Source organism: Phyllostomus discolor, chromosome 7, assembly GCF_004126475.2.
Source record: "Phyllostomus discolor isolate MPI-MPIP mPhyDis1 chromosome 7, mPhyDis1.pri.v3, whole genome shotgun sequence".
Lineage (NCBI taxonomy): Eukaryota > Metazoa > Chordata > Mammalia > Chiroptera > Phyllostomidae > Phyllostomus > Phyllostomus discolor.
In genome coordinates this window covers 28,384,082-28,398,679 of record NC_040909.2, presented here as the reverse complement: position 1 = coordinate 28,398,679, position 14,598 = coordinate 28,384,082, and the positions used below count along the sequence as shown (strand labels likewise).

General features: G+C 42.2%; 1 protein-coding gene across 6 annotated transcripts in view; it reads left to right on the top strand.

Moving 5' to 3' along the window:
* PIK3R4 (phosphoinositide-3-kinase regulatory subunit 4) overlaps positions 1–12,920 on the top strand; it is a 58,692-nt gene extending 45,772 nt beyond the window's left edge. For 3 of the 6 annotated variants that reach the window (XM_036030638.1, XM_036030636.1, XM_036030639.1), the window contains exons 15-21: positions 2,097–2,261; positions 5,398–5,609; positions 7,272–7,403; positions 10,156–10,256; positions 11,039–11,127; positions 11,437–11,545; positions 12,352–12,806. In XM_036030638.1, coding sequence (XP_035886531.1) covers positions 2,097–2,261; positions 5,398–5,609; positions 7,272–7,403; positions 10,156–10,256; positions 11,039–11,127; positions 11,437–11,545; positions 12,352–12,522 — 979 coding nt within the window. In that variant the 3' untranslated portion in view covers positions 12,523–12,806. Of the gene's footprint in view, positions 1–2,096; positions 2,262–5,397; positions 5,610–7,271; positions 7,404–10,155; positions 10,257–11,038; positions 11,128–11,436; positions 11,546–12,351 lie in introns of all 6 variants that reach the window. The other 3 variants (XM_028517984.2, XM_028517985.2, XM_028517983.2) reach the window with 2 other exon arrangements.
* Positions 12,921–14,598: the final 1,678 nt, after the last annotated feature.

Here is a 14,598-nt window from a genome sequence, read left to right as displayed (position 1 = left end):
AATTTATATGACAAAAATAGTACAGAGGAGGGAGCAGGGAACAGATATACTGAAGCGGGGTGGGGGAGAGGGGGAGAGAGAATGAGAACAAATGAGAGAAACTGAGCATACTGGCATTTCCATCTCTCCCATTACCTGTCCCTGGCTCTCTTTATTCGTCTGCCAAACTGGTGAGCCCTTGTAGGTACTGGTTTGAGACATATATCCACACGAAGATTTATACATAAATGTTTATAATAGCATTATTCATAGTGGCTAAAAGTGGAAGCTATACAAGTGTTCATTGGCTGATGAATGGATAAATAAAGTGTGATACATCCATACAAAGGAATAATAATTTGGCTGTAAAAAGAATGGATGAACCTTTGCAAACATTAATCTAAATGAAAGAAGCCAGATATAAAAGGCCACATAATGGCACTGACCAATGTGGCTCAGTGGTTGGACACCATCCTGCAAAGAAAAGGTTGCAGGTTCAGTTCCCCAGCAGGGCGCATGCCTGGGTTGCAGGTTTTGTTCCTGTTGGGCATGTGCAAGAGGCAACTGATCAATTTTTCCCTCTCACATCAATGTTTCTCTCCCTTTCTTTCTCTTCCCCCTTCTCTAAAAATAAGTAAAATCTTAAAAAAATAAAACAAAAAACATAAAAGGCCACATAATGCATGATTGCATTTATGTGAAATATTAAAAATAGGCAAATTCATAGAAAGTTTAAGGGGGGAAGGGAGTGAATGCTAGTGGGTGTGAGGTGGCTTTTTGGGGGGTTTCTTAGGAATGATGAAAATATTCTGGAATTAGATACTGATGATCTGTGCAGAATTCTGTTAATATACTAAAAAATACTGAATTACACACTTTAAAAGTTATACTTTATGGTATGTGAATTGTATCTCAGCAAAGCTGATGTTAAGAAAAAATAAACTAGAGAGACATGATTAATAAAAAATATAAAATGCAATTTTATATTTAAAAAGCAAATATGAATATGTTATAATATGCATAGAGAGGATATATAATAAAATGTTAAGTGTTTTTCTCTGGGTGGTAGAATTATAATTGTTTTTACTTTTCTATATTCTTTTTCTTTTTTTTTTTTTAAGATTTTATTTGTTTATTTTTAGAGAGGGAAGGGAGGGAGAGAGAGAGAGAGAAACATCAGTGTGCAGTTGTTGGGGTCCATGGCCTGCAACCCACATATGTGGCCTGACTAGAAATCGAACCTGCGACATTTATATTCTTTTCTGTATTTCAGTAATTTTTGTACATTTAATATGTATTAACTTGTATAGTAAAGTGAAATCAATTACCAAATATAGAGATTAATGAATTTGGTATTAGGGGCTTGTGACCTTTTAGAGTGTGGCTCCTTAGAAGGCTGAGTATGCACTCTCAGTGCCTGGTGATGAAGGAGGGAGTTGGAAGTAATGGGAGCTGGCCCTGCGTGAGTCAGGTTTTCACTACTTCAGCAGTGAATATAAGGAAGGAGGACACCTGAGGGGTCAGCATGTCTGTGGCAGAGACTGGATATTACAATAATACTTAACATTTATGAATGTTTTATAGTTTGAGTTTCACTGTGTCCCAGTTAGGTAACTGGGTAGTCCTTGTTTTGTAGCTGAATAAACCAAGTCACACAGAGTAGGTTAAGTGGCTTGGCCAAGATCGTATAGGTAGTCAGTAGTGGACTCCGCTCTTTGCTTCCGTGCCAGTGGTTTCCCAGCTGTGCCAGGCCACATCCGAGGGATCAGAGAGGCACTGAAGGGTGTGTGAATAGGGTGTAAGGTATCGCAGGAGTGGGAGGAGAACTGGATCAGGACCACAGTATGGGAGTTCCAGTTGGAAAGGAGGATGGACAGCCTTCTTGTGATGGGAGAGACGTGTGTGAAGATCGTCGATTGAAAATGCCAGAAGAAAAGGCAGTTTTGTAGTAGTGCTGTTCAGGGGAGTTTTTGTTTTTGTTATGAGATCAAGGAGAAGTACTGGATGTCAAAGTAGTAATTTTTTTGTTAATAGTCATGTGGATATTTATTTAATTACAGCAATAATAATGCTCTTGTGGCCTTTCAGAAATGCAATCTTCCTTTCCTCTTGTGCAGATCTATCCTTACATATAGCCGGATTGGAGGACGTGTCAAGACCCTCACATTCTGCCAGGGCTCTCACTACTTGGCCGTAGCATCTGACAACGGTGCTATCCAGCTTCTTGGAATTGAGGCTTCCAAGCTGCCCAAGTCTCCTAAAATTCATCCTCTACAAAGCAGGTATCTATCCTTTGTGTTTTTTAAACTGCATTTAGCGTACTAGGTAATTTAATCCTCCCTCTCCAATGTAGTTTGAATCAGTTTAGGGCTTATTGCATTGCACTTCTTTTTTTAAGCACATGAAATAAGCTGTGTTTCCAACTCACATCTACCACATGTAGTTAGTTTTAGAAAACTATGTCTGCACGTTTTATTTGCTGCCAGTTTGTCAAAAGATCAGAAGAACAACTTTGAACTTGGGGCTCATCCCAGTCTGGAATGTGTCTGAATAATCTAATTATCAGTTACAGTTTCCGTCTCAAGTAAAAGCAGAACTCTGGCTGGCTGATTGTGAGAATATGAATGTTCTCCATTAAAGAAAACTCAAATGTTTTCAGCAGTTTGTCACTTGGCATTAAAACCTCTGATGTTGATGGGAACATGGAGTATACTTTCTTCAGATGATTAGCTTATCATTTAAAAGCAAAATACTGGCTAGTTTCACTTAAGAATCTCCTTCATTACTTACATATCGTGGTTGCCTACAGATTAAACACTGACAAAGTAGGATATTTAAAGATAAAGCAGAATGATTTTTCAACTGACCAGTATGCTGCTACACACAGAGGATTCCAAAGACCCATAATGTGTTCTGCTCTCTACGGAACTACAGTCTAGTGGGAGAAACAGACCAGCAAACAGATGATTTCAGTGCAGTGTGATAATGCGCCATGTCACAGGGAGGCAGAGACAGCTTTTAGGGAATAGGAAAGAAGGCCTGGAGGAGATGAGACCGGATGTAAGCTAGCCAGCAAAGTCGGGCATGGCAGGCAGAGGTGGTAGGCGCCAAGGGAGGAAAGCAAATGAGCAGATGTGTATAGTTAAGTGGATGATATGAGTCAGGGCCATGGGTGTAATGAGGCAGAAAGAGATGTTTGTTGGATCACCAAGGTTTTCATTATTTGTTTGTATGTTTACTTGTTTAACCTTTTCAATTAAAAATATATGCTATTTTTGACAAATTCACTAAAGACATTTGGGCAGCTTTTATCCAGGACACGTTATATACGGCCTTTAACTAAAACTATTATCTGCCAGTTTTCTTTAAAATTGTTTCAGCCAAGGGTGACAGCAATATACAGGGGGATATGTATTGAGTTTTGTGTAAATGAACAAAGAGCTTTTGGCAAAATGTGCTGGGTGCTGGCTGTGCTGGCAGGACACGCACACGGACACACTCATCTGTGCCTGGGTGCCTCTCAGCCCAGTCCGCTCCGCAGGCACACGCGGGCCGCCTGGGTTGGAGGCCGGGCCAGGACATGTGGGTGGTGCCCTGCCGGGCCTCGGGGTGTGCCCCACAACCACCCAGCGCTCCTTTTCTGTTTGCCTCATCCAGTCCGGTCGGCTGCAGTCACAGCTCTTAGTAATTACAGCTGGTGACACTGTTTCACACTCTATCTGGCATTTGGACTTTCATCATTGCTTTAGGGGGATATAGTTCATATTAGAATGTTTGTGAATATAATTATTTATCTAAGATGAATCAGCAAACTAAGCTTGCAGTATGGCCCATAAACTAAGAATTTTCAAAGGTTGTTAAAAAAATAAAGAACATGTAATGGAGATGTATGTGCCTTGCAAAGCCTAAAATAGTCACTGTCTCTTTATAGAAAATATTTGCTGACTCTTGATCTAAAACTAAATTAGTGTTTGCAGAGATAAAACTAAATCAGTGTGTGCAAAAGCATGATATGTATTGATAAAGGAGGCTGGCCAGTGAGTCTGATAATCTTTTTAGTGTAATAATGGCTAAGCTTAAAAACAGTTATACCTGTATAACAGACTAGTACATAAAAAGGAATAGAAAGAAATCATTGTTATTTTGTTACTTTTATTATCAGTAATAAAAAGGAGTAAACTATTGACTCAAGCAACAGCATCATGAATCTTAAAATCCTTTTTGTTTTAATGCAAGAAGTCAGACCTAAAATGCTATATATTGTATATTTCTAATTACACGGAATTCTGGAAAACACAAACTTACCAAGAAGAAAACAGCTCAGTGGGTTGCCACAGGCTGGGATAGGGTTGACTACAAAGGGGCTGCACAGGATAATTTTGGGGCGTGAAGTTGTTTTCTGTGGTTCTGTGGTAAACAGCTATTTGTTTCCTACTAAAATTTTCTTTTTGCACATATGTTTGCATAGGATAGGTACACATAGAACTATACTACAGAAAGTGAATTTCACTATATCTAAATTTTAAAAAAATTAGTATTGGGTAATACCTCAAAGAATAATATAAATATCCATGATTCCATACTGATATAACTAAGTAAATGAACAAATAAACTAATGTAGAAGTGACAGCTCTTCCTTATAGAAGAATTCTAACCTATAAGTGTAGAAGGAATGAGAGAAATAGAAAGTCACCGCTGGCATTTCTCTTGAATATTGAGTAGTTATAAATGGAAGAATAGCAAGTTGCAGGGGAGAATCCAGGCAGACACCACCTTGAACAAATGGTTAAGGTTAACATCACCAGTAATACATACTAACATCAGGTACGCATTCATATGTGCCCTGAGAAGGGCATGTCACTTCTGTGGTCTCCTTCCCTGTAAGGCATGAACTGTCTGTCTGTGAGAACATGGGAGGCAAACCCAAGCTGAGGGGCATTCTATAGAATAACCCACTAGTAGTCTTCTGCAAGGCCATGAAATAAAGTGTGGGACTGAGGAACTGTCAGACTGGAGGAGACTAAGCAGACATGACAACTAAATTCCATGTGGTGTCTTTGTTTGGATCCTGGAACCGCTAAAGCACACAAGTGGAAGGCTGAGGAAATCCTAGTATGTTTTGTGTTAGTATTATACCACATTCATTTCTTCGTTTCGATAAAAGGTCTGCAGTTTTGTAAGGTATTACAATAGGGGAGCTGGGTGAAGGATATATGGTAATTCGATGTACTGTTTTGCATCTCTTCTGTAAGTTTAAAATAATTATTTTAAAAATGCCTTCTCTATCGTTGTCCTGGTGGGCCACAGAGTATTTATTTCTTGACCGTGATTAGACTGTAAATTCATCTTAATGGATACTGGTGGTATGTTTTCAGTGACTGGAAAAGTGTGCGCCTTCTGTTTTGTGCATTTTTTTAGAATTCTGGACCAGAAGGAGGACGGCTGCGTCGTGGACATGCACCACTTCAACGCTGGGGCGCAGTCCGTCCTGGCCTACGCCACCGTGAACGGCTCGCTGGTCGGCTGGGACCTCAGGTCTTCCAGCAACGCGTGGACGTTGAAGCACGATCTGAAGTCGGGCCTCATAACCTCCTTCGCCGTGGACATCTACCAGTGCTGGCTCTGCATCGGTACGCTCGTTTTCAAACCGTTGACCAAGGTTTGAATGCCATTAATGTCTGGAATCGCCTTCTTGTGAAAGCTTTTTTCCTTTTTCTTCATAACTATTATGTTATACTTGCAATTTAGGTTTTATTCATTATAAAACGGTTTTGGGAGAGCGAAATTAGTATCCCAATGCATAAAACAATTTCCTTTTTCTCTTTGTTCTTTAAAGAGCCTCTTTATGCTCATTATAGTGATCAATCTCTCATTCTGCCAGGGAAGCAGCGGGCTCGGTTTACGAATGAGAGCATTTCAGTGTAGGCTGCCTGGATTTCCATTCCAGCGACCTCGGGCACTGCTCACCTCTGGAGTTTCATTGTCCTGGTCTTCAACCGAGGTGGTGCTTTCAAGGGCTGCTGTGAGGATTTAATGAGCGAAAGCATCTACCCTGGGCCTAGGACAGGAGGCGAGCCAAATGGTGGTTTTCTTGCCTTATTATTCCTTCTTCCCTCCCTCTTTTCCTCAAAGGCTGGAGATTTACCACATGATCTTGCTTGCTTCTTTCCTCTGTTTTAGTTTTACAGTTTCTCCCCCACAGGGCTTTGAACCTGCTCTTTGAGAAGGTACATCTTATTTTTTTCCCCATTTGGCACTCTTTTTCAGAAGAGTGCTTAAATTTTGGTTTTTAGGTTCCCTAACTTGCATTTATGATTATGAAATATCTGCCTTTTATTTTTATAGAGCTTATATGGAAGGCATTACTTTTTGCCTTTTGTGTGAATAGACTGCACAGGTACAAGAAGATGTAATGCCAGGCCTAGAAGAGTAGGTGTTAACCACTTAGAATATTAGGAGAAGGCAGTGATGGTTCTCAGGCACCCTGACCAGCTGTGAGGAGGGCAGCCATTAGCCCCTGTGGCTCTTTGAGCCATTGTCCTAGAGTGGGCCGGGGTGACAAACAGAGGGACCCTACTGCCTCCTTTGTCTTTTCCCACCCCCAGTCTCCACTGGCATTGGAGGCCAACACAGGAGCATGCCCTGTGCCTCTGTCAGGGCTCGCTGCCGAGTAGCAGGGCAGACATCGTTCCTCGGGGTGGGGGCATTCTGTCTGTGGGGCTCGCGTTGTCGTGGGCAGACAAGCAGGGACTCGCTCCAGTTTTTGCTGTGATTGGACACCCGCACCTGTCCCCAGAGTGGGGTATGGAAAAGGGCCCATGGAAATGACTGAATCTGGGGATAGCTACAACACTGTTTGCCACTTTGAGGTTGGTAAAATGACCATCAAATGCCAGTAAAACATCTCTGGTTATTTAGAGCTTCTGAACCTTTGAGCATCAAAATCAATTTGTATTTTCTCTAGATTTTGTGGGGTTTCTTTTTCTTTTCTTTTTTTTTTGTGAGTGCCTTTGGCAGTCTGTGACAGTGTCAGTAATTAATGAATTATTCATTTTCAATTTTACATTTGTTAGACACTTCTAGACACTTCTGTAGTAGTATTGTGATAAGTACTTTATCTCTTTGTTATTTAATAATTAAAGGTGCTATTTGAAACTGGGAGACACCTTTTTGAGAACCAAGTCTTTCAGCTTCATACAAAGCTAATGCTTTTTACTGTTTGTATCAATGTAGCTTAATATGCTTTAATTATTAGATGGTAATTATTTTTTTGGCCTTTTTTTCCCTTTAAGGTACAAGCAGTGGTACCATGGCATGTTGGGATATGAGGTTCCAGTTGCCAATTTCCAGTCACTGTCATCCTTCCAGGGCTCGCATCAGGCGCCTCTCAATGCACCCGCTGTACCAGTCCTGGGTGATTGCAGGTAAATTCACCCCGGCTGGCTTTCAGCTGTTGGGAGATTTCTTGGTGCATAATACCCTGCTGCCAAGAGTCATGTCCTTATTAGCATTTTTATTTTACGTATGAACAGAGTGTTTCACTTTGTTCTGTTTTGATTATGGAAGTTCCTACCATTGATATCTCGCTGTCATTTCTCATAGTCACTGTGTTTCAAAGTGATCACATCAGTCACCACATCACACTCTGTTCCTGTCTGCCACCCTTTCCCCTTCCATCTGTTTCCATCTCTCATACCCACATTTTTTAAAGCTGCCACCATCTTCCTAGAACTCTTAAGAGACCTCGATGCATCCTTGTCAGTTGCCATTTCTTATTGATCTGTTTGTGTTGTGTTCCTGGCAAGCTTCCTTTCCCTCCTCTCCCCTTATTGGGCATTCGGATTCTTGGGCAGGATGCTTGGGCAGGTCTTTGAAACTCACTTTCCTTATCTGTAAAATGTGGATTAAAATATTTACCTAGCAGAGTTGTAAGAATTTGAGAGAACACATATCAATCACATAGCCTGGGGCAGAATTAGTGCTTGATAAATATAGGTCACGTTAGTCTTAGATTTCCTCCATGGGCCTCTCAAATCCAGGTCCCTTCTCATACACATAGTCCATCTCAGAAAGTGGCAGCTGTTTAATGCTAGGTGCTCAGAGGGCGTCCTTGTGTTGTGCTTGGTGGTTCTTTCTTTCTTAACCCACTCCCAGTCCATCAGCCAATCACATATATCCTATCTTAAAATATGTTCAGAATCTGACCACTTTTTTAAGTGTCTCTAGCACTCTCTGCCTAGTCCAAACCGCCATAATCTTTCATTCCTATTCGTGCAGTATCCTTACCTCTTAAGGCTGTTCTTCTGCTCAGGACCTTCCAGTGGCTTCTCCTTATAAGGAACAGGCAGACTCCTGCCTGTGGCCCAGAGGCTTTGAGATCTGCCCCTGCTGCCTCTGACCTTTATCAGTCAGGGTTCTAACAGGAAGCAGATGGAATACCCAAGGTAGGATCGTTTGAGGAGGATTTATTTTCAAAGGAACTATTACAAAGGTGTGGGTGCAGGGCATCATAAAAGATCATGCAGTAAAACAGGGCCAGTACCAGCAGATTAGCAGAAGGGCAGGAGGGGTGGTGACTGGAACGTGGAAGTTGAGCAGAGAAGCCCACCGTGGGAGGAGCAGTGATTTGAAATGAGGGGCACAGTCACTGGCTTGACTGGCATCCACCCCTCGATCTCTCACTGGGACCCCCATAGGACTACATTATAGTTTCCTGTGAACACTGTAGCCAATTACTGCACACTTGGTAGCTTAACACAGCACAAGTTTCCTCTCTAACAGTACTGGAGGCCCGAAGTTTGAGATGAGTTTTGCTGAACGGAAATCCAGGTGGTGGTAGGGCCACATTCCCTGTGGAGGATCTAGGGGGGATCCATTCCTTTTCCTCCTCCTAAAGCTGTGAGCCATGGCTCATGACCCTTTCTGCCACCCCCAAAGCCAGCACCGTAGCATCGTGCTTTGTGGGCAAATTGCCTCCTGCTGCTCTCACATCCCCCTCCCTCTTGTGAGGACGCTTATGTTTGCATTTAGGGCCCACTTGGACCATCCAGGATAGACCCCCCTTTTCTGTCTTAAGGTCCTTGATCACATTTGAAAGTCACGTCCACAGGCTCCAGAGACTAGGACTTGGTTATTTGGGCAGGGGGTGCAGGGGTTGGGGGGGTCAGTTAGCTTACTACAGGCCAGAATCATCTAGAAGCTAAGAGGTCACAGGAGCCCATTGATGTGGTTCACACGGGTCAGCCTTAGAGTGGCGAGTGGATGTGATGGCACCGCTGCCCCTTTTCTGCTCATCTCCCCTTTCGGTCCGCCCCAGCGAGGCGGGCCTCCTGGCTCTTTCCGTGAACAAAAAGCATGTTTCTCCTTCACAACCTTTGCATATTTTTGATTTGTTGTCCCCACTGATATGTAAATGCCATGAAACAGATTTGGAATTGTCTGCCTTTTCTTCTTCAGCTCCTAGGACAATGACTGTCTCATAGTAAATATTGGTGGTTCAATTAATATGAACGAAGCCTTGGGTATTGTCACTCGCATGCTCAGAAATAGGGATAAAGTCCATCTCTTTCAGGCCTGCGGCTTCCTTTTCTGTAGTCTGCCTTCATCTCCCCCTCCTCCTGTTTGAGATGTGCTTCAGTCAGACCAGCTACTACCCATGCTTCCCCAGCACACAGAGATTTTTGGGTTTTGCTCATTCTCTTCTTTCTGCCTGAAATGCTCGACCTGTCTGCCCCCCGTATCTGTCCAGCCTGCCTCGTTCTTTCGGTCCTGGTGCCAACATCTCCTTGAGGCAGCCTTGACCCTTGCTCACTGGATGTGATCTTTTCCTTTCTTGAGTTCAGGTCGAGCTTTGTAGTTCTCCCTTTTGCTCTCGCCGTCTTACATTTTATATGTTTTTTCTACTTCTAGACTAGATTTCTTAAGGGAAGACTGTTTATGATTTCACTTTCTACCCCACAATTCTTTCCACTTGGACCAGTAGAGACTTACTGGTAGGCTATTAAAAACATCTTTTATTTTTCTGCATCCCAGTGTGGTGTGACAGGGTCACATGTTATTGAAAAGTACCAGTGAGCATTTCTTGCAGCATCGGAAAAAGTGGAAATGGGTATAAGCTGACTTGGATTATCTGCCAAGATGTGAGTACAGAATTCTCACAGCCTTTGTCCCCCGCAGCTGTCCAGGGCAACAACGAGGTGTCCATGTGGGACATGGAGACCGGCGACAGAAGGTTCACCCTCTGGGCCAGCAGCGCTCCACCACTGTCTGAGTTACAGGTTTGACTCATTTTTATAAAAGCCAATAAAATTTCCCACGTCCCGTGTCCCCTCAGACATTTACCAAATGTGATGTCTGCTGGGCTTTTTGGCTATGTTCTCAGTAAGTATGAGGCGGCCATGGCCGCGGGGAGCTTCCCGTGTCCTCAGGCTGACCGGTGTCTGCTCACAGTGTGTTTGGCTGCTTGCTCCATTGGGCTTGTCATGTCTCTTTAGAGCCCCAGGCTGATGTTTAGATCAAAAAAAAAAAAAAAAAAAAAAAGGAACGTGACACTCTTGCATATACTTTTGGACCCTAAGACACACCTAGGTTTTAGAGGAGGAAAATAGGAAAAAAATTTTTGAAGCAGAAAATGTGGTAAAATACTTAGTAACATATTTCATGAATGTAAATGTAAGCAGAACTCAACAGCAGCATTAACAACCATTATTCCTTTCAAATTGGGGGTGGGGTGGCGGGGGGAGTCTTACAGTCCAAAAAAATGCAGTGATTGTCATATCGCCAAGAAAAGTAGGAAAGATTTTTTTGTCTCCTCTTGTTGGGGTCCTTTTCATCCAAAGTAGAACATTTTAGGAAGCTGAATAGTTGTTGCCTCTTTATTCAGAACGATACAAAGCAAATGCATTTTAAAGTCTCAAGGAAAGACATTTTTAAGATATAATCAGTCTCATTTCTTTTGTTAACCAGGCACCTATAAAGCCACTGACAATCGACTTATATCTGGAAATGGCACTGTGGAATACACTGGTGCCTTTTATTTGACTCGTTTCTTTCTTTTAAGCCTTCTCCTCACAGTGTTCATGGTATCTACTGTAGTCCTGCGGATGGGAACCCTATCCTGCTCACAGCCGGCTCAGACATGAAAATAAGGTACAGTGTCTGATAAAGAATAGTTCAGGCGGCAATTAAAAGGAGGATGGTAAAATGTGGATGGATACTTCAGTTGACACTGGTGTTACTTATTATTCACATTAGCAATAATGTAACGTTTAAAGGCATCCACATCTTGCCAGGACAGTTGTTAGTACTTCATTTGTAACTAATTTTATGCTGTTCTAGAAAAAGCTCTTTTCCTGATGCAAAAGGAAATAAGCTATACGCTGGTAAATGGAATCCAGTGATCACTAGTTCCTTCCCTTCTCCCTTAGAGAGCATCACCATTCGTTTCCTTTCCCCCAGGTTCTGGGACTTAGTGTACCCAGAGAGGTCGTACGTTGTCGCAGGAAGTACTAGTTCTCCGTCCGTGTCCTACTACAGGAAGATCATCGAAGGCACCGAGGTCGTCCAGGTACATGCAGTCTTTTTTCTTGTAATTCAACTTTTGCAGGTATAAAAATGGCTTTCATAAAATGGCTTTCATAAACTAAATAGCAGTATTCAAGTTTAAAAACTTTTTCTCTTGACTGCTTTGAATTTTTAAAAATTAACTTTTATTAAAATATTATAAACATCAAAAGTGCACATATAAGCATACCACTTGAAGTGAGCACTTTATACTTTGCTCAGTCCCTAAGGTGCTTCCTTGTAAAGTTGTCTTATTATTTTCCTTAAGCTCATCCAACTAGTAAGCAGCAAAGCTGAGATTCAAATTTGGCTCTTGGCACTCTAAAACTTGCGTCCTGGAGTCAGACAAAAACTTCAAATGAGGTAACATATCTGAAAGTGCCTGGGTCTGAGTAAGTGCCCAGTCAATACACGAGAGCATGCTTCCTTCACGACGGATAATAATGAGCTTTAGAAATACTACCCCCTGATCCGTTTTCACGCCCACATTCTGGTCATTTATACCTCTTAATACATGCTTTCCCTTTTGCTTTAGATAAAAGGTAATATGCACAGATTAGCCTGTTTCTAAGTTTCCCACATTTGTAAGTGGCTCTTCACAGAATCTAATGACTGGAAGCCTAGAGTGTCACATTGGACTCTTTGTATTCCTTTTGCTCAGTGTATCTGAGAAAGAATGGCTACTTCACCAAGAGGTGTTAGCTCCAACAACATACAGGATACCCCAAAAGCAAGAATACTTACAAGAGGTGGAATGTGGTACAGGCTTTTAATGGCTGGCTTTTCCCTTCATTTTTAACCATGAAACAGGAAATTCAGAATAAGCGGAAGGTAGGACCGAGTGATGACACCCCGCGGAGGGGCCCCGAGTCTCTGCCTGTGAGACATCACGACATCATCACAGACGTTGCCACGTTCCAGACAACCCAGGGCTTCATTGTAACTGCTTCTAGGGATGGGATTGTTAAGGTGTGGAAATGAGAACCTAGTGACTTGTATAATTTGTACAAATAAACTATAACTCAAGAGAAAAGGTATATTTAGAGAAAAGAAGTGAGAATTGATCCCTTGGCTTAATTTTCAAAATCATGTCTCTATGTTAATGTTTCACTGTAAAATAAATCCCACCCAAGGTAGTTAAAGAAGTTACATTGACTAGTACACTTGTGCATAACTCTGAGATTCAGCCAGATTTCCTGGACTCTTCATTGTATATATCATAGAGGTAAAGAACTCAAAATGCTAAGACTTCAATGATCTGTTTACTTTGTATTGAAAAAAGATGGTTATAATCTATTATCTATGTTAACACATTTTTGCTATTAAAATAATATTCAAAGCAGCCAATAAACTGCATTCAAGCATCTTGAGGATTCTAATTTGTTTCTGGTGTTTCTGGTGATGTTTTTAACAGTAAACTTTGGCAGAAGAAGAAAACCTCTGGCAGCATTTGTTTTGAAGAAATGAACTTGATGTCTCAAAGAGTAACAAAACTAGGCCTTCCAGCCTCTGGGCTGTCAGCATCATGCTCTTCCTGGGTGTTTTATGGTCCGCCTTGTTAGTCATTCAGTCCTGTAGAATTGATGTATCAGCATCAGAAATGTGTCTCTTCTTAGCCATCATTAGTGTTTTTTTATAGGTTCTACTATAAATTCTAAAACTTGGCCCAACAGCTTGCTTTTATCCAGTGTAGATTATTTATTAAATGCATGGGGAAAAAAATCAAAGCATTAAGCTGTTAATGTGCCAAAATTTATATTTTAAAAGACTGGAATTGGTCTTTCCCCATAAACTATATCCTTCAAGTTTGTTGATTATAGTTTGTACATGAACCTGATTCTTTCCCACATTTAGTTGTCATCCACTTGCAGGAGGGGTTGTGGTATTCTGAATATTCTAGCTTGGAATCAGTTACATGAGTGTGAAACTAAAAAGTTGAGTAGGTGAGTCTGGGGAAAATACTACTGGTTTAAGACATGATCCAAAAATTTGAATTGCTGTTAATTCTATACTGTAGTAATGGGACATGGCAGTTTTCAATGCTATGTCCGGGCTCATGAGTCGGTGCACTTAGTGTGCAGACAGGCAAACAACAGACCATCAGCAAACCCTGTCATTGAGAAAGGTCAGGAATGGAGAGGGGTCTAGGACGGTGGCCTAGGAATACCTCCTCATCACCTACACATAGAGCAGTTCCTCCTGAAGAACAGCTGAGGGCCAGCTACACAGCTTCTTCACAACAAATGAGCAAGGGACCGCTTAGAAAAAGTAGGGAAGATGGAGAGAGATACAGGAACCCTACCTTGATGGGGTGACTTGCAGTAAGGGGGATCACACTGAGGGGTCTGCGTGAGCAGGCTCGCCTGCCCTGGGAGACAGTGATAAAACAGTGATTTAAAGGGCACCAAAAAACTATACGTGGAAAAAAACCCCAAACATTTACTTACCCAAAGTGCCTGCTGAATAGGGGTGGAACTGTGGGAACTCAGGAATCGGAGCTACCAGTGGGCCCCTGGAGGGGTTTATGTTCCCCTCCAGCTAGATATGGGAGGGAGCTAGGGCCAAGCACTCTAGCAGCCCTGTAATGCCTCCACAGCTTCCCTGGTTCCAGCAGCTGCCCCCTAGGGCCTTGCACCTCAGACTGCCTCCGAATGCCTGCTACAGTGCATCTGTGCCGGCCCTCAGAGGCCCGCGCCGCCTCAGCTGGCACCCAGGGCACCATGCTCGCCCACACAGCTCCAGCCAGCCTGCTAAAATTGCCCAGCGCACACAGTTTACACAGAGGTTGCTCCTACACAAGGCCACTCCTTCAAGGTCAGGGGAGAGAGCTGTTTTTTCTGATTCATAGTACACACAGAAAGTTAAGTAAAATGAAAAAGACAATATTTTTCAAAAGAAGGAACAAGGAAAAACATAAAAACCCTCAAAGAGTAGTAAGTACTTTGCATGATAAAGAATTCAAAGTTACAATCATAAGGATGCTTATTGAATTTGGGAGAAGAATAGAGCAACTTAGGGAGAACTTCAAAAAAGAGAATATATAATAAAGAACCAGTC